The sequence below is a fragment of the Eumetopias jubatus genome, unplaced genomic scaffold (assembly GCF_037043125.1).
Source record: "Eumetopias jubatus isolate StellerSeaLion01/CBP00866 unplaced genomic scaffold, mEumJub1_p1.0 scaffold_12, whole genome shotgun sequence".
NCBI classification, from domain to species: Eukaryota; Metazoa; Chordata; class Mammalia; order Carnivora; family Otariidae; genus Eumetopias; species Eumetopias jubatus.
The window spans coordinates 142,853-165,899 of record NW_028274818.1 but is presented as its reverse complement, the minus strand read 5'-3'; the positions used below and the strand labels follow the sequence as shown (position 1 = coordinate 165,899).

The 23,047-nt window shown below is 48.4% G+C and overlaps 3 protein-coding genes across 18 annotated transcripts; 1 reads left to right on the top strand and 2 right to left on the bottom strand.

Moving 5' to 3' along the window:
* Nucleotides 1–782: 782 nt before the first annotated feature.
* Nucleotides 783–9,887, bottom strand: CHTOP (chromatin target of PRMT1). Of its 4 annotated transcripts, XM_088016910.1 has the most exons (7): nucleotides 9,399–9,491; nucleotides 8,892–8,973; nucleotides 7,394–7,547; nucleotides 6,685–6,768; nucleotides 4,631–4,817; nucleotides 3,693–3,830; nucleotides 783–2,020 (listed from the first exon to the last, which is right to left on the bottom strand). In XM_088016910.1, exons 1-7 carry the CDS (start codon nucleotides 9,451–9,453, stop codon nucleotides 1,815–1,817), a joined length of 906 nt encoding a protein of 301 aa, XP_087873036.1. In that variant the 5' UTR covers nucleotides 9,454–9,491; the 3' UTR covers nucleotides 783–1,814. The 4 variants fall into 4 exon arrangements, with proteins under 4 accessions (XP_087873036.1, XP_027946142.1, XP_027946140.1 ...); XM_028090341.2 differs by lacking the exons at nucleotides 6,685–6,768; nucleotides 9,399–9,491 and adding an exon at nucleotides 9,591–9,887; XM_028090339.2 differs by lacking the exon at nucleotides 6,685–6,768 and having other exon boundaries at nucleotides 9,399–9,487.
* S100A13 (S100 calcium binding protein A13) lies at nucleotides 9,577–22,969 on the top strand. Of its 12 annotated transcripts, XM_028090345.2 has the most exons (9): nucleotides 9,577–9,954; nucleotides 10,750–10,853; nucleotides 11,760–11,869; nucleotides 12,064–12,208; nucleotides 12,308–12,475; nucleotides 13,165–13,316; nucleotides 13,550–13,611; nucleotides 16,092–16,251; nucleotides 22,455–22,969. In XM_028090345.2, the coding sequence occupies exons 7-9, from the start codon at nucleotides 13,601–13,603 to the stop codon at nucleotides 22,596–22,598; spliced, it is 315 nt and encodes a 104-aa protein (XP_027946146.1). In that variant the 5' UTR covers nucleotides 9,577–9,954; nucleotides 10,750–10,853; nucleotides 11,760–11,869; nucleotides 12,064–12,208; nucleotides 12,308–12,475; nucleotides 13,165–13,316; nucleotides 13,550–13,600; the 3' UTR covers nucleotides 22,599–22,969. The 12 variants fall into 12 exon arrangements, with proteins under 12 accessions (XP_027946146.1, XP_027946147.1, XP_087873039.1 ...); XM_028090346.2 differs by having other exon boundaries at nucleotides 13,165–13,611; XM_088016913.1 differs by lacking the exons at nucleotides 13,165–13,316; nucleotides 13,550–13,611 and having other exon boundaries at nucleotides 10,750–10,831.
* Nucleotides 10,925–14,568, bottom strand: S100A1 (S100 calcium binding protein A1). Of its 2 annotated transcripts, XM_028090348.2 has the most exons (3): nucleotides 14,469–14,568; nucleotides 12,302–12,454; nucleotides 10,925–11,207 (listed from the first exon to the last, which is right to left on the bottom strand). In XM_028090348.2, the coding sequence occupies exons 2-3, from the start codon at nucleotides 12,440–12,442 to the stop codon at nucleotides 11,064–11,066; spliced, it is 285 nt and encodes a 94-aa protein (XP_027946149.1). In that variant the 5' UTR covers nucleotides 12,443–12,454; nucleotides 14,469–14,568; the 3' UTR covers nucleotides 10,925–11,063. The 2 variants fall into 2 exon arrangements, with proteins under 2 accessions (XP_027946149.1, XP_087873047.1); XM_088016921.1 differs by lacking the exon at nucleotides 14,469–14,568 and having other exon boundaries at nucleotides 12,302–12,463.
* Nucleotides 22,970–23,047: the final 78 nt, after the last annotated feature.

Here is a 23,047-nt window from a genome sequence, read left to right as displayed (position 1 = left end):
AAGGGCACCCCGTCCACTGCCAAGCAGCACTTCCCTCACAAGTCTTGGAAGCTGACAAGAGTCTGGGTCTACCTAAGGGACTATCCTTACAATTGGACTTGCCCAAATAAAAATACTTTCCACCCCTTCCAATTACATGTTATGAACCCCTGTCTGACCTAAAGACCTCCAGCCTCACAGTCCATTTTTAATAAAGAGAAGCGATTATAGCACACTCAGAAACCAGATCAGGTGGGATTTTTTTTTAAACGTGGTTGTCCTCTACCACACCTGGTCTGTCTCACTCTTCTACAGGACTAAACCACTCGCCTTACAATCCAGAGGCTAAACAGCCCAAGTCATACAGACAGGATTCAAGTCCAGGCTGTCTTGACCAAAATTTCCTTCCCTGTATGCCACACACACCTCCCAACAGTTTAGGGAACCATGTGTCTCACTAGCAACTGGTTTGGTTGGAGGTGGTTAGGTTCTTTCCCACAGCACAGGGGAAAAGAGAAACCAGCGCCAGGGTCCAGAATATTGCCTAAGATCATTCCGCTGGAGCTTCCTATGGGCCAAACAGGCAGAACATTATTTTGTGTGGATATTCACCTTTCTGCCAGGCTTACTCAGAAGGCAAATTCACTTTCTGGATCAAGGCCCTATCTTTATCTGCCCCCCCCCAACCCTAATTTTAATACACCTATGAAGAAAAGGACTCTGAATCCCACAAGGGGTAGGTCAGGGTATTGTTATAGTGACCACAGCATTTCAAGGAGCCCAACAAAAGAGAAAGTCCTGACTAGATTTGAGAATGATTTCTTGTTATGATGAACCAGAAATACAAGATTCCACTGAAAACTGGAACAGCTGACAGAATATAGTTGAACTTAAACCTTCAAAGGGAAATAAAAAGAGGACCAAACAAAGCCAGTGAATGGAGAAGCCCAGGACTGGTTTGGGATAAACATAAGGACAATAGCATTCCAGCATGGGTATGTTCTGGCTCCAAAAAGGTATCTGCCATCATTCTATCCCTTTCTCTGAAGCATCTGCCAAACCAAATGGCCATTTCCTATTACAAGTGTAAGCCAACCCAACAGTAGCTCTTTGGACAGGATACAAGGCCAAGAGCTAAGTTTATACATCTCATTTCAGGGTAGAAAATGCACACACCCAGCCCAGCACACTCATTATGTGGTGTCAATGTACACAGAAGTAACTTTAATCAAATCAGAGGTGTTACCACGTGTAACCTGTTATGTGGCCCTGTGGCTACGTCAGTGTCCCTAATTTACTACACTAATGTATCAATGTGGCAGAATTTGAGCTCCACATTTTCTAAACACTTCTAAGAGGCTTTATATTAAAGATCATGTAGAACAGAACCATGTCTCAGAAACCCAGGCATCAGGAAGGAACACTGATGGGTTCTTTCTGGGGCTTTTCTCGTGGGGACAAAGAGATGATAAGAGGAAACGTTGGAACACGAGAGCATCTGACAGATGAAGGGAGGCAGAGGTGGGAAGAGGATTTCTAGCCACAAGACCACCACATTCATGTTCAAAGAGAAGTCAGAGCGATTGGGGGGGGGGGAACCCCAAACACAACAAAATAAAACCCAAGTCAGAGGAAAAAAGGGTTTCATACAACACAGTATCAAAAAACTAAAAGGAACACACTAAATGCACAAACTGGTGGCGAGTTAAGTCCATAGCCCATTGTGATAGGTCCTTCCAGCATCAATCAGGTTTCTTCTCCATCTGTTATCTCAAGGTCATTTACAGATGTGGTGACTTTTGAACAAGAGTCTCTCACAGGAGGGTGGGCAGGTTTCAATCATTGGTTTCTGGATCTGTCTGTGCCATGTAGGCATCCAACTCGGCATCCAGGTGTCCTTTTGTTTTCGACATGTATGCATCCAACTGGTTGTCCAGCTGCTCCTTGGTCAGTGCAGGGCGAGTGAGGGCACCTCTCCCTCGTCCACGGCCTCGGCCTCGGCCTCCAAAGCCCCCTCTTCCCCGACCTATCATACCCCGACCTGGCCCAAGGGGAAAAAAAGGAGACAGTTACAAGTAGGTTTAATGGGTGTTACGGCAAATGCCCCTCAGAGCAGCAGGGCCTAGCTGAGAAAGGCTGAAAGGGCAGGGCAAAGAGGAGAAATCTGGAAAAACAGGAAACACACTGGGTAGAAAGCAACACATGGAAAGCACACATAATGAATCCCTGTTTACAGGCTCATCTCTAAATGCTAAAGACTTTTTATTCTGTTGACAAAGGGAAAGTAACTGACAATTAAAAGAATCTCAACCTCTCCTAAAACAAAGAAATTATCTCAAGTTTGAAACCCACTGTAAGCTCATAATTAAAATACACTATAGATAACCTCACTTAGGGAGGAAGTAACAAGGGCACAGAGAAACGGGTGCAGGGCTAGATAGTTTTTAAAGTAAGCCTTATTGAAGATCTTTCTGGAAAATTAGTTCATCTCTCCTCAAATTTATTAAACCTAATGAGCTGACCCCACATCGGGAGACTGAGGAGTTATTCTGACATAGGAACGAAGTGAGAAGACAGGGGATATATTTAGAGTAGTCCCAGCCAATTCTATCTCAGATTCTAGTCACCTTATAATTATGGTTATCTGAGAGGTGGTTTCAATTCACTTAACAAAACATATGCAGCTTTTTGAAAAACTTTTTTAGACACCCCCCCCCGCCCAGCCTGTGATGCTCTCTCAGAAACCAGGTCAAGAGTCAAGATAATGTGGAAATGTACTATTTCATCCTGAAACCCAAACTAGCCTGTACTTCACTCATTAAGCCAACAATATCATGGGAGAGAAGAAACCAAGTCCTTGGCTATCAAATTTCCTTTCCTAACAATTATTATCCTTTGGCAATCTCAAGGTCATAAATTATACAAGACCCACCACACACTATAAAAGGACCAAAGCAGATATTCACAGGGGCTACAGGAATAGATTTTCTACCCCCTTGGACAGGTGTTGTTGAGAGTTTTCCACCAAGCTCTAAAATCAGAAAACTCCGAGATTTGGATTAATGACAGCAACACCATTAAATTCTTTTCCATCTGGGTCATGAGGTCACAAAACAAGTATCACTAAGTCTCAAAGGTAACATTATCAACAAAAGTCAGTCAGTTAACTGACACGGTACCTTCTTGCTTTCTACTTTGACCAAAAAAAAAAAAAAAAAAAAAAATCTCTGATTTCCTGTAGACAGAAACTACCCTTGACTTTACTTGGCTTCAAAGTCAATATCCAGCTCCAATCTCATCATCCTTTTTAACTCAGCTTCATTTCTGTACATCTCCCTCTTCTTTATTCTTAGATTCAAAGTGGGGTTTTGAACTATGGGATAGGGTGTGTGGTGGTGGGGCAGGGACACAGAAAGGTAAAACCTCAAACTGACCATCCTGTCATTTTAATAATATGATTTAAATTGTAAGAACGTGGAAAAAGACTGAATATAATCTGGCTCTGATGTGTACCTGACTGGCTCTTAGACAACCCATGACAGACTTTTTGCACTACCAGCATGTGAATTTAGAAAATTAGCCAGTTTCAAAAAACAAAACAAGACAAACAAATAAGCCTGCCTATGACTTGAAGCTGTGCAGAAAGGTGGCTCTGAGTTTTGAAGGGAGAGAAATAAGGGGGAGCTATTCTCTGAAGTTGGTAGCTGACTAACCTCTACCACCGATTCCGCCACGACCCATAGCTCCACGCCCTAGGCCCCCTCTCCCAGGACCTCCACGACCTCGAACACCACCTCTTCTTAAGCCCATTCGGGGAGCTACGGCTCGTCCACCTCGGAGCAGGTTTTGACCTTGGAGAGGAGGCATACAATGTATATGCAGGTAAATCCAAGAGAGACAAAGTAGACTCTAACCAAAGGAAGGCGGTGAGGGTTAAATGAGAGTTAATTCAGTTAATTTTTAGGTTGGGTGGGACAAGCTGTACACCAAGTGTGAACAGATAGATCAAACTGCTCTTTATTCAATCAATTCAACAAGTCTGACCACAAACCCATTTTTGGAAGAAGCTGGGAGTTAATTAGTTAAGTACATTATAATAAATATCTATTGAATAATCAGGTAAATGCCTAGCATTACTGTAGATTTAAAGATAAATGATATGGTTCCTGCTCTCAACACATTCTTACAAGGGACAAGAACAACACAGGGAACAGTGTTAACAGTGCCCAAAATGTAACATGTAGCTATGGGTCCACTTGTCCTCTCTTTTCCAAATATTACAGTGTATTTCACTAGCACAGAGATGGTTAGTTAAGATACAGGCCAAGGGACCAAATATTTCTTAGAGCTGACTTATTTCTAGAACTTGCATGTGCTTTGATTCAAGCAGCAGCAGGGTGTTTAGACGGAATGGAGATGACATGAATTACCTGTCGTTACGCAGGTCATAGCCTCTCACCATTGCACATTATCAGAAAGGGAATGGTATCGAGAAAAGACATGCAGCACTATTAAAAATATGTGATTTCAAAAGTTATTAATTATATTAATACAAATTCAGGCTTCAAGATGTTAAAACAAATGTGTCCATAAGCAGCCCAAGAGAAAAGGGAGGGGTAGGCCCAAGAATCACCAGGTACACAGCACTGACCTCGGAGTGACATCCCGCCCCTAAGCAGGGTTCTGGTGGCACGTCCCCCACGCAGTCCTCCTCGGGGTAAGCCTCTCTGGATTATGGGCAGGCCTCGTCCTCCGACTGCTCCCCGGGCCAGGGTCCCTATGGGTCGGCCTAACCGTGCCTGGATGTTACTCTTACCCAGGCGCTGCTTTAAGCTCTTCTGGAAGAAAAGGTGTTGGGGGATTGAGATCAAAAAAGCATTCTAGTGGCATTCAGCAACTCCAAGTGCAGAGAAAAAGAAGCAAGTGAGATGGCTGTGTGGAGGGAGATAAACCTGCTGTATATGGCACAAAGATCCTAAACCAGAAACTAGCCTTTGCCTCGGGACGTGGTATAAAAGAAGCAGAATTGTGATCCAGAGCCTTTATGAAAGCTAAATTATGGTCCTGTGACATTGGCATCAACACAAATTACCTAAGTTTGGCTACAGAAGCCATACACCACTCCTCGGAACTTAAGCTTTAGTAAGGACCCCGTATTTCAAATCCTGGATTCTGTTTTTGAACCACAGGTTGACAACAATACGACTTGATTCATACTTGCCCAAGGACTACCACTGTCTTCAAAGGCTTACTCAAACACCATAGGAAGTTCATCACACTCTGGGAAATATTTTAAATTTTAAGTTCATTTGAATTCGTGTCACTTAAAAACAAGATTTGATTTTTCAGTCAAAGAGGCCAGTGTGTTCCATTTTTCCTCTGAGTATCTATCTCCAGACGGTCCACTTTTTACCTTAAGATGTAAATAAACACAAGAAAGTCAAACCTCCTTTCCTTACATTTCTTAAATTGCTATTAATTCCATGTCTCCCCTTGCAAACAGCTCCATTAAGCCAGTACAATAACCTTTAATTCAAAATACGCAAATATATCTCCAGAGAGAAAGTTAACTTTCATTAGAATTAAGACAGGTGATATAATCACAAAACTCAGGGCTGTATTTGAGAATAAGGACATACCACTAATGGAGGTTTTCAGTAATCTGTCCCTCAAGGAAACTAGTAAGACCACATCTCAGCGAATTAAATTCCTTCAAAGGAAAGGTAACTGTGTTGCCTTGAACACAACCAAGGCCCCAGCAAACCTGTTTTCCTATAAAGCCATCAGTCAGTACGAATGAAAATAAATTCTGTGTATCCTCAGGCTTCACCCATAAATGGCTTACCAATGTTTTTTTTTTTTTTTTTGCGACCACATGCTGTGAATTATTAGCTTTCTAGCACAAGATAATAAACTGCTTCTAAGCAGAGGGACAGGCTCTGAACACCTACACATAACCAACCTGAAGAGCCTGTCGCATCACTCCCGACAGCACACAATTAGTAGGAGTTCAGGACTTCATGCTACAAATCCCTTCTGTTCGATGATCCGGAGTATATTCTCCCAAAATCCGTGCTTCAGAGGAGAATGCACAGTGCTTAGAAGTTCTCCCTTCCTAATCCTTTGTTGCCAGCAACAGTAGTCTCTAACACAGTCAGCAAGCTTAAAAGATGTTACTATACCATCTAGTTTTCACTCCAGAGCTGTGCAGTGTGCTAAGGAAGCCACTAGCCACATGTGGCTATTTGAATTACAAGTAAATAAAATTTAAAAAGCTCTTCAATCACACTAGCCACATTTTGAGTGCTCAACAGTCACACTTGGCTAGTGGCTACCATATTTGGGGAGCAGATGTAGAGTATTTCCTTCACTATGGAAAGTTCTCTCAGATAGTTCTGCTCCAGAGGCAACTTTCTGCCCAGCCTATACTTAAGGCTTCTTCTAGAAAGGTCCTTTGGAATGATGTGTCAGAGACTTATCTTCAGCAATTTATAATAGCTACTCTTGGAAAATGGTGGGGCCCTTTTCACTGCTTTCCTGAGTCAGGGACAAATACAGAACTCCATGGCTTAAGGCGGCTGAAGCAGAAGGCCTTGTTTATTTTTGGTCAGTGAGCCCAACAGTTCAGGGTGGGGGTGGGAGGGTGTTATATTTAACTGCCGAATTTATGCACAGCCATGCAGTGCTACCAGTTAAAGTCCTTACAGTTGCATGGCATCGCCCTCCAGACGCCCAGCCACAGCTTGGACATATCCTTCCACAGCCACTGTCCGGACTTGCATATAAAGTCTATGAATAATAAAGAGCAGGTTTTATTTCAGGTCTGAATAAGGATTACCTCTTACTGGAAATTTGACAGAGAACCTACTAATTCTTAAATTAATTATTCAATGCTCTCCCTCTATTTTATTGACAAAACTTAGGTGATGTGGAGATGAAGGTCACCCTACTCTTTCTATATTTTAGCATCGGAAATCTTTGGCTAAGGCTGTTCAGACTTCCTATGCTGTGGGAGAAAGAGTAAGATTATTTCCCTCTTTTGTAAGTCATTTAACATGGAATAAATAAAGGATTTTCAGAAGGTCATCTAAAACAGAAACCAAAATTTCTTTGTGGTAAAATCCAGTGAACTGATTTTAAGGGCAAAGGATCAGAAAAAAAGAGATTAATATGCTCATTGATAACACAGAAATAGGCCACACTGATGGCAAACTACCTAAAAGAGAAAGACAACAAAAAGTTACTTATTGGTACCTGACAAAATGGGAATTCTCTGAACTTCTCTTTCCTCCAGAGAAGTTTCTGCTTTTGCCCTGAGCCACCTTGCAATCATCCTTCATGTCCTGACAGCCTCAGTGGACTGCCTGACAGAGATCACCAGCTGCTTCTGCAGCATAAAGACCCATCCTCTCACCTGCTTAAGTTTTAATGCTGCCTGGACAGAGGGTCTATTCTCCATCTGCTGGGCCAGTCTTCTGTTTCTGGCACTGGCTAGCTGCTGTTGTTGCTGCATCGAAGCCCGAATATTCACTGGCATCGGCTGTTTGTTCTTCAGCATATTAGTAAAGCTTCAAGGTCGAACAGAATGGATGTTTAAATAAAAGCTTTATTACAAAACATTTATTGGCATTTTCATGGCTTGCTAGACCAGGAGCTCCAGATCCCACGAACTTTAAGTAAAGTGGTACACTTAGATCAAGGCTGAAGTGGGTTAAAGACTCCTCTGCTTCCACAAACTTGCAAGAATCAGAAACTCAGAAACGCAGCTAGGTGCAGCACATTCAATCAAAAGTGGTAACAAGGGCTCAGGTAACGGCTTTTAAGAGAGGTGGAAGGTATGAAAAACACGCAGTAAGCAGATATGATGACAACAAAAGACAGAAAATGTAGTTTCAAAGACAAACAAAGAAAGCCAAAATCTTGGGGGAACCTGAGGGTGCACTGTAAGAACAAATATAAGGAAGGACTAGAGCATCTTCAGAGCCCACGGAAATAGTACACCCATATGAATTATAGGAGTGTATCTTATTTCCTTATGTAATTTGTATTATTTGCTTAGTAACATGTAAACGTGGAGAATCACTATATCGTACCCTAAGAGATAAGAAGCAGCACATATGCTTCAAAAAAGAAAAAAAAAAAAATCAAGTAACTCTTTCAGGGGTCTAACATCAACTAAGTGAAATCATTGGTGAAAGGCACTCAATACAGAGCTCTGGGAAATAAAATCTGTACCTTAAGTACCTTAAATTTTCTTAGTCTCAAAGGATTACTTTTCCTAACTCCAAGCGATTACTTCTGAGAAAATCAGATTACTTTAATCACTCAACAGCTTGTGAAGACACTCCTCTGTTATTCCTGTCAAATAAGGTTAATGGCACAAAAAAGAACACTTAATTGTAAAAGAATCCAACACAGAAACAAACTAAAAGCAGGACTGAAAGAAAGAGAAATGGAGCAAAGCGAGTGCCTCTTACAAGGCCCAAGAATGGCATTCAAGGGCCTTTGGACATATCCACAGCTTGCTACCTGCCTCTTACAGGCCAGACACAACACTGCTGGCCTCGGACTGGGCAGCAAACCTACTGCAGCCAAGGTTCCATGCTACCGAGCTGCACCACCCCTGTATCAACGTAAAAAAATGTGAAGAAGAGGGAGGGTGTGAGGAGTCTTTTAAAATACATCCCACCAGATAAATGTGTCAGACAGCTTAACATAAAAATCTACTGAGGAGGGGTTTTGAAACAACCGCCCAATGTGTTTTGTGTACCACATAAGATCCAACTAAAAACAGAGGTCTGTAGCCTTCTGTTGGTATTTAGTTTAAAACTGGTTTTTGTGCACTGGACCCCAGGGCCAAGTTAAGTAATGTTTTCTTATCAACGAGCTGAAGTTGCTGTTGGCTGCCTCACCGCTCATTTAGAGACATCTTGGTGGTGCTTTTTAGCACAACTTTCGGCGCTGACTGTGCAGCCATCTTCAGATCCCGAGAATCTACAAGGGACAACAGGGCAGAAGGAGCAAATCAGAGCGAGGGCCCCTCGTTTCTGCATCAGAGCCCCGGCCCAGCAAGGGGCGAAAGCAAACGGCCTGTGCCAGGGCTCCCGAAGGCCCCGCCAAGGCTCCTTCCGGCGGCCACATCCACACCAGTGACCGCGAACGGACCTCAAGGCCGCAGGACAGAGCGCACCCACCGCGCCCCAACGGCGGACCCAGGCCAAGCCAAAGCAAGGCAAGTTCGGCCCTCAAGGCGGCCTAGCCCTTTCCGGCCGGGGCCGCAGGGAGCTTTCGGGAACACAAGCAACGCGGACCCCCCTCCCCACCCCCCGAGGGAGGCCCGGTCTCGGCCGTGAGGCCTGGGGGTGGGCCGAGGGCGCCTCGCCGCTCCTCACACGCAGCCCGCACCGAGAGCCCCCGACCTGGGCACACGGCGCAGGCAGACCCGTGTCGAGGACGGCTTCCGGCGCCACCCATCGAGGGGGCGCCCGGGCGGGGGCCCGGCGACCGCGCGGACGGAGCACCCCGCCCGGACCCCGCCCCGCCGCCGCCGGCTCCGCCCCCCGGGGCCCGCCGTGCCGCGCCGCCACTCCCCCCTCGCCACGGAAACGCACCGAAGGAAACGGACGCCAGTGCGCCTCCCGGGGCTGCCACCACGGCTGCGGCGCGCGGGCCGGGGCCCGGCGGAACCTGAGTTGACTTGGTGGGCGGTTGGTTGGAGGTGTAAGCGGTAGGCTGCTAGGTTAGCTCGCTGTCGCCAGCCGGCTGTCCGGTCGGCCGGTCCGCCTGCTCGCCCGGCCTGCCCTTTCCTGCCTTGCGTGGGTGCCCCCACAGCCGCCGCCGCCGCCGCCGCCGCCTCCCGCTCGCTGCCCAAAACAAAATGGCCGCCACGCCCAGAGCCGAGTGGGACCGGCTAAAATGGCGTCGACGCAATTACGCCAGGCGTCAGACCCGCGCCCAGCTGGGTGATGGGAGAAGGTGAGCGCGACGCCTGCGCGGGGTTTGGGGCGGAGCCCCGGGGAAAGGCGGGGCTTTAGCAAAGGCGGGGGCTGAGTTACACTCCGCCCCGGCCGCGGAGGGGCGAGGCCAGTGCTCGCGTTTGGTGGTCTTGGAGGTTGTCGGTCCAGGCAGGGTGGTTGTAACCGGGACCCCTGAGAGCAGTTTCGGTCTCGGGGAGGGAGATGTCGCGGCGCCCCGCCCCAGCCAAGGGCGACCATCTACAACTCTGTACGCGGGATTTGCCTCGGTGCCTCTTTCCGAGCCCCTGGGCCCCGGTGCCGGACGCGGGCTCTCTCCGAGCTGTGAAGGGCCATAGGCGCCCCGGATCTTACGCCAGTCACCAATGCCTGTGCGTCATTTTTCTCGTGCTGAACATTGTGAAATCCCTATGGGGGGGTGTCTCTGTGTCCCTGCTCCCCCTTCCATGTCCTCCCCATCTGCCAGTCCCGTGCGCTTCGATGCAGACCTACACAGGATTTTTCTTATGCCTGGGTACACAATAAAAGTACTCAGATGTTTGAGGAATGAGTGAATGAACACATCTTCAACCCTTCTGCATATACGTGCATCGTGATCCTTTCGTTTCTTCCTAGCATTTGCGTGTGTGTGTGTTTAATGGTCTGGCATCCTTCCTGGATTTTACCTGTGTGAGAGTAAGGGTCGTGTTTGTTTTGTGCACCGCTACATCCTCAGTTTCTACACAATGTTTACCACGTGGTAGGTCCTCAGTAAATATTCTTTGCAGACTGAAGGGAAATTCTTCTGTCTTTGCAGCTGGAACTTTGAACACCTACCTTCCTGGGCCTTGAGCATTCCTCAGCTAGGAAGATGTAATGGCCCCTTGACCTCTCTCCGAGTAAGATCCCTTCCCAAATAAGGTGAATTGGGAGTGAGCAACCTTGATTTACTCACTCCCAGACCCCAAAGGAGACAGACAGCAGCTGGCCAGAGAAGAGCCTTTAATGAAAGATGAGTTGCAGGCTTGGCCCACTACTCTTGCGCCCTTGGTGGAGGGTGGGCAAGGGTAGGAGTGTAGGGAGGGAAAAGTGGGGTGAGGGGGAAGGGCGCTGCCCACCGGGGCTGTCTGCTCAGCTGTTCTCCCAGAAAAAGTTGTTGCAGGCTACTGTGAGGGCAGCCACCAGCACCACATACTCCTGGAAGTCTACCTCCCCATCTCCATTCTCGTCTAGCTCTTTCATCACCTTGTCCACAGCATCTGCATCCTTCTGGGCCTGTGGTGGGAGGAGATGGAGAGGTGGGTTTATAGGGAGATGAATAGTACTGAATCAGGGGCAAGGGGGGTAGCTGATTGGGAAGAAGGAGGCAGAGATGAGCAAGAGGCAGAACTACATCTAATTATGGGACTGTTCTGAGTCCCTCCTTAAAACTAACACTGGTGGCCTCCTGTCATCTACAGAATAAACCCCTTAACAAGGCAGAGTAATAACCAACATCGATTACCATATGTTGAGTGCCTAGAGAAGCTTTACAGGGATTGTCTTGTAAAATTGTTAATCCTAACACAAATAGTATGAGGTAGGTTTCATTATTCACATGCTAGAGAATAAACAAATTAACAGTTGGTGGTTAAATAACATGCCTAAGTCACACAGCTGGAAGGTGGCAGGGTCAGAATTGGAGCCCAGGCCTGATAAAACCCCAAAGCTGGTGCACTTTCTCCTGGCTTCTTTATTATAGGGCCCCTGTCAGCATTTGCAGCCTACTTTTCCGCATCCTTCACTCTGGTCAAAACTACTGAGCATGCTCCATGTTCTTTCTTCCAGGCTTTTGTTCATGCAGATACCTCCTAACATGTCTACATTTATCCTAATAAAATTCCAGTGGAAATCCATGGCTCAAGTGCCACCTCTTTGGAGAAGCCCACTTCAGTCAGGTTAGTATTGTCCCGAAGTCCTTTCTGGCAATTCTGTTAAAGCTCTGCGTAGTTCCTAAGTGGCTGGCCCAAGGATTCATGGGGACGGGGATCTAAGTGCCTCTGAGCTTCCTGTCAGCAGACTGGGGCCTCTTTTGGGGGGCTCTCCTGAACAGATCACTTCCTGGTGTTCATGGTTTACTTCCATGTGTCAGTCTTTCCCTTCTAGACCGTGAGCCTTCTTTAATGATGCGTCTGCATGGGTCCTAACACTTAACAGGTGATTAACAAATTAGGGTATTTTGTCTTGAACCAAGAAAAATCGAGGAAAGAAGTCTGGAGAAGAAGAAGATGATTGGAGTGAGTTGGGGTAGGGTGGGAAGATGGTAGGGAGGTACCCAGTTGTTCCTCCACCCCTTACCCATCCCACCCTGTACCCCGCTCTGTGCTCACGTCCAGGAAGCCGGAGAGCTCAGTCTGCAGCAGTTCTTTTAGCTCCTTCTTGCTCAGCTTGTACTTGTCTCCCTCCTTGCCCGAGTGGGCATGGAACACATTGATGAGAGTCTCCATCGCTGTCTCCAGCTCAGAGCCCATCGCGCAGCTCACCTACCCACCCCCACCATGGAAGTAAGTTGGGGACCGTGCTCAGTGTATCTAGGGTTGGGGGGAGGGGAGCCCTCAGACCTGGCCCCGGTCCTGCACCTGAAATCACCCTGAGAACAGAGCCACACTGCATTTTATCTCTCACTGAGACTTTGGGATGTGGGAACCCAAACAGGCCTAAATCCAGGCTTGTTCTCTGTGTCCCTCAATCCGTATCCCAGCCAGAGGGAGTCAGGGACTGGGGCCGTGGAGGTAGAGCAGCTGGAGCTGGGCTGGCTTTAGAGGCCTGCAGTGGCCTCTGCAGTGGCTCCTGGCTGCCTGGGTGGACACTAAGGAGGGCGGGGCAGGCAGGAGGGGTGGTCACAGGACACCGCCAAGCTTCCTCTGGCTCTATTTTTACCCTGCCCTGCCTGACTAGCGCAGCTAAGCTCTGCTGCTGCGGGTGGTGAGCTGCGTTCTCTACAGCCTTGACTCTGCTGTCTACCCCTAGCAAGGGGCCAGTCTGGTGCCCTCAGCCGGCCTGATGGAGAGAGTGGCAGCCAGAGTGGCCCAAGGCTTCGTGGGGACGGGGATCTAAGTGCCTCTGAGCTTCCTGTCAGCAGACTGGGGCCTCTTTTGGGCCTTCAGCTCTGCTCTCTCCTGAACAGGTCACTTGGGTTTCCCTGGGGTGCACCTCCGTTGCCTCTAGTTTGGTTCCTCTTACTTCTCTGCAGAATCAGGCCTTCCATCAGGTGATGGTGGGAAGGGAGAGAGGAATGACCAAGCCTTTCCCCAGAGCCAGGGCTCCCAGCGAGAGGGAGAGGAGACCTCCGGGGCCTTGTCCCTGCTGCTGCCCCCTCCCTCGCCTCGGCCCAGCCTGGATGATGTGAGGACCGTGGGAGTGGGAGAATGGGTCTGATACATGCTGGGGGAGATAAAAGGCTGAGTATGTCCTCTGAATTCAAGGGGAGAGAAGAAAAGAAAAATGGAGGGTTTTGTTGAGGAGAGGGAACTGCCAAGCCGGTGGGCCTCTTTCTTTTGGCCTTGGGACGGTCATCCCTCCACAGCCTCGGGGGGCAGCTCAGGTGTCTCAGATCAGGTGTCCTTGTGTTTCTCCAGGCCTGGGGCGCTGAACAATGGGCCCTGATCGAATGACCTTCCACCTTTACAATGGGAACCTTGTGAGTGTCACCTGAACTCTGGACACGAGAAGCAGTTGTCACAGAGACCTGGGGAGATGGAACCCCAGCCGGGACTGATGGAGGGGATAAGGGTGTTTGTGGGGGAGGGCTGTTGGTGGCTCAGTTATTGGCCACATCCAGGAGCGGCACTTAAGAGGTTGCCTGGAGCCCTTGAGCAACCTGGGGTTTTATGTAGGGGCCGTTTGGAGAGTACTTTGGCAGGGAGGGGGCAGACAGGAAAACAAAGGGAAAGACTTGAAGGAAAGAGGGGTCTGGAAGTCTGAGCCAAGAAAGGGAGGAGAAAGGGAAGGTCACGGGAAAGGAAAGTTGGGAGTGGGTACAGTACCCTAATGCCCCCTCCTCTTGATCTCACGTGGTCCGTGCTCGGCCACCCCCAGACTTCCCTGGGACCTGAGCCCTTGGCAAGGCTGGGTGGTGGTGGGCGTGGGGACAGAAGCAACAGTTGCATTTGCTTTCTTGTTCTTACCCACCTGGAAGCAAGGTGGGAGCTGGCTCCCTTCCCCAGCACCGGGAGATTGAGAGAGCCTTGGGAGGGCACTCTGAGGGCTCTGTGGTAGGAGGGCTTGATCTCCTGGAAGCTTGGTGGCTGGGCTCCCCACTGGCTTCTTCATTCTCTGAGGAGTACCACAGACCTCCCTCTGACCTTCACTTGCTTCCCTGCACTACTGTCCAAACCTTGTCTCCCCCAGATCCCAAACTGCTGTCACTCAGGCCCCTCCCAGACCCTCGGTGCAGCAGAATGCTATTGTCCCCAGGCTTTAGGAGCCCCGCTGAAGTCCCCTTTCCCCCAAGCTGGCCACAGCAGAGACCTAGCACAGATGGGGCAGGATACTCACTGTCAGCCTGGACCTGAGGTGGGAGCAGGTTCTGGACAGACAGACGAGTCTGCAAATGTGGCTAAGGGAGCTGTGTGGGGAGACCTGTCTTCAGTCCTTCCCCCGCTGACCCCCCCACTGGCTCCACCCCTTCACAGACAGACACCCAGTGGGGCAAGGGGCCAAGAGCGGACAGAGGCGCCCTCTGTCTCCTGGGCCAGAACAGGCTGCCCTGTGTCTTCTTGTCCAGCCTCAGTTGCCTCCCCCCTCCCTGCTGGGCACCAGCAGGCAGGGCCCAGGAGGAAGAGGGGTGGGAAAGGTCCTGGGAGGGACACGGAGAGCCCTCGCCCCACCCCCACCCCAGCACTGGCCGGAAAGGGGAGGATCCTGCCGAGGGGTCTCAGTGAGGGGACCGCTCCGTGAATCCCTTAATCTTGGGCGTCTCACTCCCCGCTGAGAGATTTCAGTCCAGGAAATCTTCCTCCACGGGGGTCTCAGCGGGATTCCCCTCTGTGTGTGGGAACTCTTGGGGGTCTTGGGCTGCAGGGTCCTTTTCAGGATCTCATGCGGAAGGGCCCTCTGTGGTGCTTCTCAGACCGAACTCCCGGGCAGGGCTCCCTCTCGGGCCTCTAGGATGCAGAGCACACCGGGGCGGCAGACGCCCGGTGCCCGGAGGGGGGTCTGTCCCGGAGGCGCCTTCCCGCCTGCCCCCTGCAGAGGGGCGCGCGTGGGCCGGGACGGGCGGAGGGACCCGGGCACCCCGCCCGGCTGCTGGGGGGCGGGAGGCGGGTGAGAGGCGGGCCTGGGCGGTCTCCTCCCTCCGGCATCAAGGCAGAAGCTGGACACCTCCGGGCTGGGCTGGGGCTCCGCTCCCTCCTGCCCTCCGGCTCCTGCGCCCACCTCCCCCTGCCGCGGTGAGTCCCGTGCCCCCCACCCTGGGGGCCGGGCGCCTTCCCGCGCCTCGCCCCCACCACCCCCCGCCCCGGGACTCCCGGGCATCTCCCCGAGCCAGCTCGGACTGGGGTTCGGGAGGCTTTGGGGGGGGGGCCGGCCGCTGTCCTCGTGGAGGGGAGTGGCGGGAAGGGGCTGGAGGAGTGGGCTCGGCCTTGTGCCCGCTGCCCCTGCGGGGCGGGGTCTCTGCGGCCTGACCGCAGGCTGACCGCAGCCGGCTGTTTGCCTGACTCCGGGCTTCTCTGCTGGGAAGAGCGGGCGGGAGCGTGTGGGCGGGCGGGGTCCCTGCACAAACAAGCCTTGGAGACAAGCAGCCTCATGACCCCTTGGGGCCGCGTGAGCCTCCAAGAAAGGGCCCTTGGGACTGAAGGCCACAGAGGGGCCCCTCCAAAGTGCCTCCTCTCAGAGGGGTCTCCAAACCGAAGGGCCACCACCGAGGGATCCCTAAGGCACTGACACTTGGAAAGGACCACCAGGCTCAGACCTAGAGAGGATGGTGTTTCTGGAAGCAAACACCCCTTCCCCCACCTACACTGAGCTGTTGTTTCCTGGTCCCTGCCCCAGGCTCCATCCCTGACCCCTCTCTCCTGGCCCATAATGCTTCTTCCAGGCAGGGACCTGAGGTGGCAATGCCAGGGCAGGGGCATTCTGGTCTATTGTAACTCTCCCTTTCTCTCCTTCCCTGTCCTACAGAGTCCTGATGGCAGCAGAGCCACTGACTGAGCTGGAGGCCGCCATTGAGACAGTGGTCACCACCTTCTTCACCTTTGCGGGGCAGGGGGGCCGGAAGGGTAGCCTCAGCATCGATGAGTTTAGGGAACTGGCCACTCAGCAGTTGCCTCATTTGCTCAAGGTAGGTGGGGGTCTCTGGGCCTGAGATTTTGGAAGACAGTGGCTGTGGGACACTGTGGATGTGAAGTGATGTTTCCGGGCACAATAATGTGACCCCAGGTATGTGGTGGATAAGGGTGTGGGTAACTGCGTGTGTAGCTTGGTAACACTGTGTTGATGAGAGTACACGTGTGTTATTGGACTTTGTACGCCCCTCAGACAGAGCTGTGGGGTGCTTGTGTCTGCTCTGTGCCTCTCTGGTCTTCTCTCTCCACTACAGGAGTGGGCCCAAAGGTGGCTTCCAGGAGAGTCGTAGACCATCAGTGCTGGAAGGAGGCCAAGAGAAAACACAGACCAAACTCCTCACTTCACATGTATAGAAACTGAGGCCCAGCTGTAGAAAGGGGTTTGTCAAAAATAAAATCATAGCCCAGTTCATGGAGTGACAGAACCTCAGTGTAGGAGGGACCTGTAAGTAATCTTTGACTACTCCTCACCCCCTCTGGCGAACCCCCCTATAATGTACCAGATAAGGTCATTCTTCCTCTCCTACTCGCTGGACAGAGTAGGAGTTTAGATTTCATCTACTACGAGTTGCCTAATCATAGCAGGCTGTTAAGTTTCTTTTATACCCTATCTGAGAATTCACAGGCACGTGAAAGTGTGTGGATATGGATTTAAAAACCCACAAACAAACAACAAACACGTCTTGGAAACTCAGTCTATCATATGCAAAATCCCGTATATCTCTAGACTTCTCAGACTTTTCCCTTCCTCTTCTCTCAGGAGACTTGAGACTCCGCCGGAGGTTCAACATTCCCTGTAGCCTTGCCACATAATGACTGGTTTTTCCTCCAAATCCAACTCCCTCTGGGCCTGGAAATGCAAGAAGTGACCTCTTAGCTTTTTGTCACTGCTTCCAGATCTTAGTTTCTTCTTCCTACTATGCAAAGCTCCTTGGAACCTGCCCCCCTTTAGCTCCTGCCTTCCTGTTTCTCCTCACTGCTTTTGTCGGGGTCCTCAGTCTGCACACAGAAAATTCATCCCACACCTGGGCCTTTCAACTTCTTCAACCCCTTGCTTCCAAAGATTCTGTCCTGCTTCTGATCAGCCTACTCACTCCTTTGTTCTTGCTTCAGATCTTGTCATTACCAAAATAATGTACCACCTCCAGAGTCTCAGTTTCAAGCCTCCTTTTCCCTGGGTACCACCTCCTGCCCTTCCAGCTCTGTTCCTCCACTCTCGCATTTCCTCGACTCCATGGGGACCGTCAGTCTCCTGACCCTGTCATGTTCCCTTTGCCATGTCAGCCCCTCGTGTCAGGTCTCTTCTCACTCAGCTGGGTTCTGAGGCTCAGCCATGCAATCAGTCCCTCAACTCCCTTGATTCTGTTTCTCCCTTTGCTGGTTGACAGAATCTCAGCCCAGGTTAAGTCCAATATTTCACCTCCATTAACTTGAGGGTTAAGTCTACCATTCTTTCTCAGATCCAAAATAAAGCAAAAATCTCCGTTCTCAAAGAAAAAAAAGAACAACAACCACCCAATCAATCATCTACGAACCATTCTGCCTCTGCACTTGTGTGGCTGAATCTGGCTTCAGGAAAAGGTGCTGCCATGTTGACTTGTCCTGCTTTATAATTTTTATTATTATTTTTTCGCTGAAGTGTAGTTGATACACAGTGTTGACCTGTTTCTCTGTAATTCTGGAACCACAGACTCCGAGGGGCCCTTGGCACAGCCTGCCAGTTCTGCCCCATTTCCCACTGGGTTCATTGACCCCCTCTTCCAGATGACAGTGTCACAGCTCTTCCTCTCCTCAAACCCCAGTCCCTCTTTCCACATTCTTCCTCTCACTGAGAATTTTCTAGAGAAAATTAAGAGCAATCAGGAAACTCCTGTGTGCTGTTCCCCCAAATCTAAGCAGAGCAGCGTTTATGCTGCCTGCCTGTTACGTGCAGCCTCTGTCTCTGCCCGCAGCAGCCCCTCCTCTGCTGCTCAACCCCGTTCTTTCGCACCACTTAAAATCTGGACTCTCAGTCCTAACTCCGCTCTCTGACATCGTCAATTTTCCCTCTTCACCGGATTGTTCTGATCGGTTTCCCAATGTTCTGTAATATCTCCCATCTTAAAAAAGGGAAAAAAACAAAACAAAACCCAAAACAGACCTCTCTCTTGGCTCTGTAAGTCCCTCCAGTCACATCTTCTATCTCTGCTCCCCTTTATAGCAAAACTCAAATGCAGCAAAGTTACTTACACTTATTTGCTCTCCTGGTCCAAAATGCTCACTCCTTAGGTATTGGCTAGTCTTACTCTCACTGAACTCAGATTTCTGCTCAAATGGCAAATCCTCAGCATCGCCTTCCTTCACCTCAGAATGCAAAGATCACCTTCCTTGTCCTCTATTCCTTTACCCCTTTATTTTCTTTCACAACACACCCATCACAACCTGACTCGTGTACACACTCGCATGTTACCAAGAATGTAAGTCCCGTGAAGGAAAGGAATATGCTCGCTGTTTTATCTCCAACGCTTAGAGCAGCTATCAAGTGAGTGAAATTAAAAAAAAAAAAAAAGTTTAAAAAAAGAGTAAGAGTTGTTGAGTGAGTAAATGAATAAATGCATCTTAACTATTGTTCTACAAATACCTTTTTAAAAATGGAACCATGGGGCGCCTGGGTGGCTCAGTCTGTTAAGCAAGTGTGCCTTTGGCTCAGGTCATGATCCCAGGGTCCTGGGATCTGCCCGCTAAGGGCTCCCTGCCTTGCAGGAAGCCTGCTTCTCCCTCTCCCCTGCCTGCCACTCACCCTGCTTATGTGCATGTGTGCGTTCTCTCTCTCTCCCTCTGTCAAATAAATAAATAAAATCTTTAAAAAAAATGGATACTTTCCTGTTTTAAGAAAATGATGCACTATACATATGGTATATAGGTTAACAAATTTATGTAGCTAAGTTTCTATTGATGGATATTTCTCATACCAATTTTCTTTTGCAAACATTCTCGTTTATGTTTCTTTACATACTTGAGGAAAATATTTAGGGTAAATGTGTGGCAGTAGAAATATTAGGTCAAAAGCATGTTTGTTTTTCATTTTTATGGATATTGCCTCCCAAGCAAGGTTTCAAGGCCAACAGTGTATACAATTGCCTATTTCCCTGTGTCCTTGCCTAAATCGGGTCGTATCAGACTTGGTTTTTGCTAATCTGATATGTGAAACTGATCCCTTGTTCTGATTTACACTTCTTGAATTCTGATTGAAATGGAACATTAAAAAGTTTTTTTGAGGGGTGCCTGGGTGCCTCAGTCATTAAGCGTCTGCCTTTGGCTCAGGTCATGGTCCCAGGGTCCTGGGATCGAGCCCCGTGTTGGGCTCCCTGCTCCGCGGGAAGCCTGCTTCTCCCTCTCCCACTCCCCCTGCTTGTGTTCCCTCTCTCGCTGTGTCTCTCTCTGTCAAATAAATAATTAAAATCTTTAAAAAAAAAGTTTTTTTGATGGACATGTATAATCCTTTGTGAACTGCTTGCTTATTTCTTTTATTTAAGAGATTTTCTTTTTCATATTGATTTATTATAGCTCTTTATAGAAGAAAGAAATTTGCCTTGTGTCTGTTGTATGTGTTGAAAACATTTTCTCCTAACTTGTCCTTTGTCCTTTGACTTTATTTTTGGCAGTTTTTGCCATAAAGAATATAAAAAATTTTCATGTAGTCAAATCTGTCAAACTTTTAGTGAATGGCTGCTGTGTTTTATGCCAAGTTTGGAAAGGTCTTTCTCCGTTTAATATATTAAAAAAAAAAAACAATTTATTTTATTATTAAAATTTTGCTGCTGAAATACCACCTTTATTATTTATTCAATTCCCATATGTATTTTGGGTCTCTTTATTGGGTTTCATTAATGTGTTTATTATTTATTAACAATTTTATTTAATTATTGTAGTTTTAATATGCCTTAATTACCTGTAGGGTTGGTTTTCTTTCATTATTCTTATTTTTCAGAATTTTGTGGTGGATCTCACAGTTTGTTTTTCAAGAAGAATTTTAGAAACGTTTAATCATGTTAAAAAGAATCCTATAGAGGGATGCCTGGGTGGCTCAGTCAGAAGAGTGTGTGACTCTTGAACTCAGGGTTGTGAGTTTGAGCCCCATGTTGGGTGTAGAGGTTACTAAAAAAGAGTAAAATAAAATAAAACTTAAAAAAAAAAGAATCCTGTAGATATTTAATTAGGACCATATAAAATTATATTTCAGGGAAAATTGACATCTTTACACTATTGAGTCTTTCAAAAAAAAGGGTACATTTTTCTCTTCATGTTTTCTCATGTTCTTCAGTTCATTTTTCTTCACAAAAGCTCAATTGATTTCTTAATTTATGACTAAGTGCTTTATTTCATTTGTTACTATTTTTCTAAAAGATTTTATTTATTCATTTTACAGAGATCGAAAGAGAGAGAGTGTGTACGCGCAAATGCACAAGTAGGGGGAGCAGCAGAGGGAGAGGGAGAAGCAGGCTCTCTGCTGAGCAGGGAGGCCGATGCCGGACTCGATCCCGGGACTCCAGGATCATGACCTGAGCTGAAGGCAGTCGCTTAACCAACTGAGCCACCCAGGCGCCCTCTGAGCCTTAATTTCTTATCTGTGAAATAGACTTATAATGATACCGTCCTTGTTGGATTACATTTAGTCAATCAATATTTATTGAGCATCTACTATGTCTTGTCTTGATACTATCTTAGGCTTTGGGTTACAGTGATGAACAGGCATCTGCTATGTGCCAGACATTCTCCCTGGCACTGGGGTTACAATGGTGAACAAGGTGGACAAGGTCCCTGTCATTCCAGCAGATTATGAAGTTAGATGAAGTAAGGCATGTCCTGTGTTTAGCGTAAGCCTTGGAACAGTCAGCACTATTAAGTGCTTACAATTGTTGAAATGTTAGTCATTGTCACTCTTGGTTTTTCCTAGGTATGCAATTATATAAGTGCTAATATAATAAGTGAATTTGCCTCTTCTTTCCTAATACTCATACCTTTTATTTCTTTCTCTTGATTAATTGTATGTTTTCCTCTCTCCCAATATGTTACACTGGGCATCTTTGCCTTCCACTGACAGTGCTTATCCTGTTTTACAATTAAGCGTGATTGTGGGGGCGCCTGGGGGGCTCAATCGATTGAGTGTCTGCCTTCGGCTCAGGTCATGATCCCAGGGTCTTGGATTCGAGCCCCATGTCGGGATCCCTGCTTAGTGGGAGTCTGCTTCTCCCTCTGCCTCTCCGCCCACTTGCGGTTGCTCTCTCTCTCTCTCCCCCAAATAAATATAAAAAATCTTAACACAAAAGAAAGAGGCATGATTGTGGCTTTTACAAAGGTCTTGCTTAGCTTTTCTATGAATTAGCTTTAGCTTTGTGCCCTCTGGATTTGGCATGTCTTCTCTGCCTTCATGAAAATATGATTCAAATAGTGAGCATTAGGCTCTGCCTGCAGCACCCTTCTCTAGCTTGACATCGATCCATTGTTCAATAGGTTGTTTTGGTTGTGATTGTTTATCTATAACAGATCCTTTGATCATGGGTCCAGTTTATGTATCCTTTGATTTCACAGGCCTGTCATGAGAGACTTCGTCAAGGACAAAATCAGATACCCCATGTCTTTGCCATTCCTCTGATCAACCAGGCTAATAACCAAACTGGAAAAAATGAGACTACGTTGGGGTTATGCAAAGGAGGAGCTTAGGGCTGCGAATTTCTCTAGCTTTCTGTGAAGGAGGAAGGTGGCCTGAGAAGGCTCTGAGGACCCAGAGTGGGTCCGTGCCTACATGGCTCCCCAAGTGTCCTGTGCTCTGAGGATGGCCAGAGTGGGTCCTTGAGCAAATCACAGGTGCAGTGGTATGCTGGAGCTCACCTCCCTGTGGGCGAGAGCCCATTGTTTGCATGGCTTCCCAGCTCTGTGTTCAGTGACACCATGTTTGTGGTTCATAATCAGCCGTGGTGGGAGTGTTTACACACCAGCAGACACTACAAGTCAGGTCCCCTACCTCCTGCCGCTGCCGCCATTGGAGCCCAGCCAGTGTGGAGAGGTTGTTAACTGCCCGACACCGTGGCAGCGCTGTCCTGGGGCCGCAGTGGGGCAGGTCCTATATGAAGAGAGTGGAGATTAGCAGTTCTTGCCTCTCTCCCTGTCTTGAGAACTCTCACTTCTAACCCCACCCTTTCCTTTTGTGTCTCCTCAGGATGTGGGCTCCTTAGATGAGAAGATGAAGAGCTTGGATGTGAATCAGGACTCCGAGCTCAAGTTCCACGAATACTGGAGACTGATAGGGTTGCTGGCCAAGGAGATCCGGAAGGAGAGGGCCCTGGAGATCCAGAAGAAGTAAAGCCCTGACCAGGATAGTGCTGGGCGGTGCTAGCCAGGCAGAACCCCACTCCCTCCAAAAAAAAGCCTCTTCCTTGAAACACAAATGTTTCTTATTCCCACCCTACCCCTCTTTTTTCTCTTGAGAGTAGACAGTGCATAAGTTCTGCCCTGAACCAAGAGTGGGTCCAAAAATTATGAGCTTTCGGGGCGCCTGGTTTGGCTCAGTTGGTTAAGCGTCTGCCTTTGGCTCAAGTCATGATCCCAGGGTCCTGGGATCGAGCCCTGTGTCGTCTCCCTGCTCTGCGGGGAGCCTGCTTCTCCCTCTCCCTCTGAAGCTCCCCCTGCTTGTGCTTTTTCTCTGTCAAATAAATAAATGTCTTTAAAAAATTATGAACTCTTTAAGGACCAGGAATGTTAGTCGTCTTTGGATTCGACAGCATCTAGCACCAGGTCTTGTACGGGGTAGGT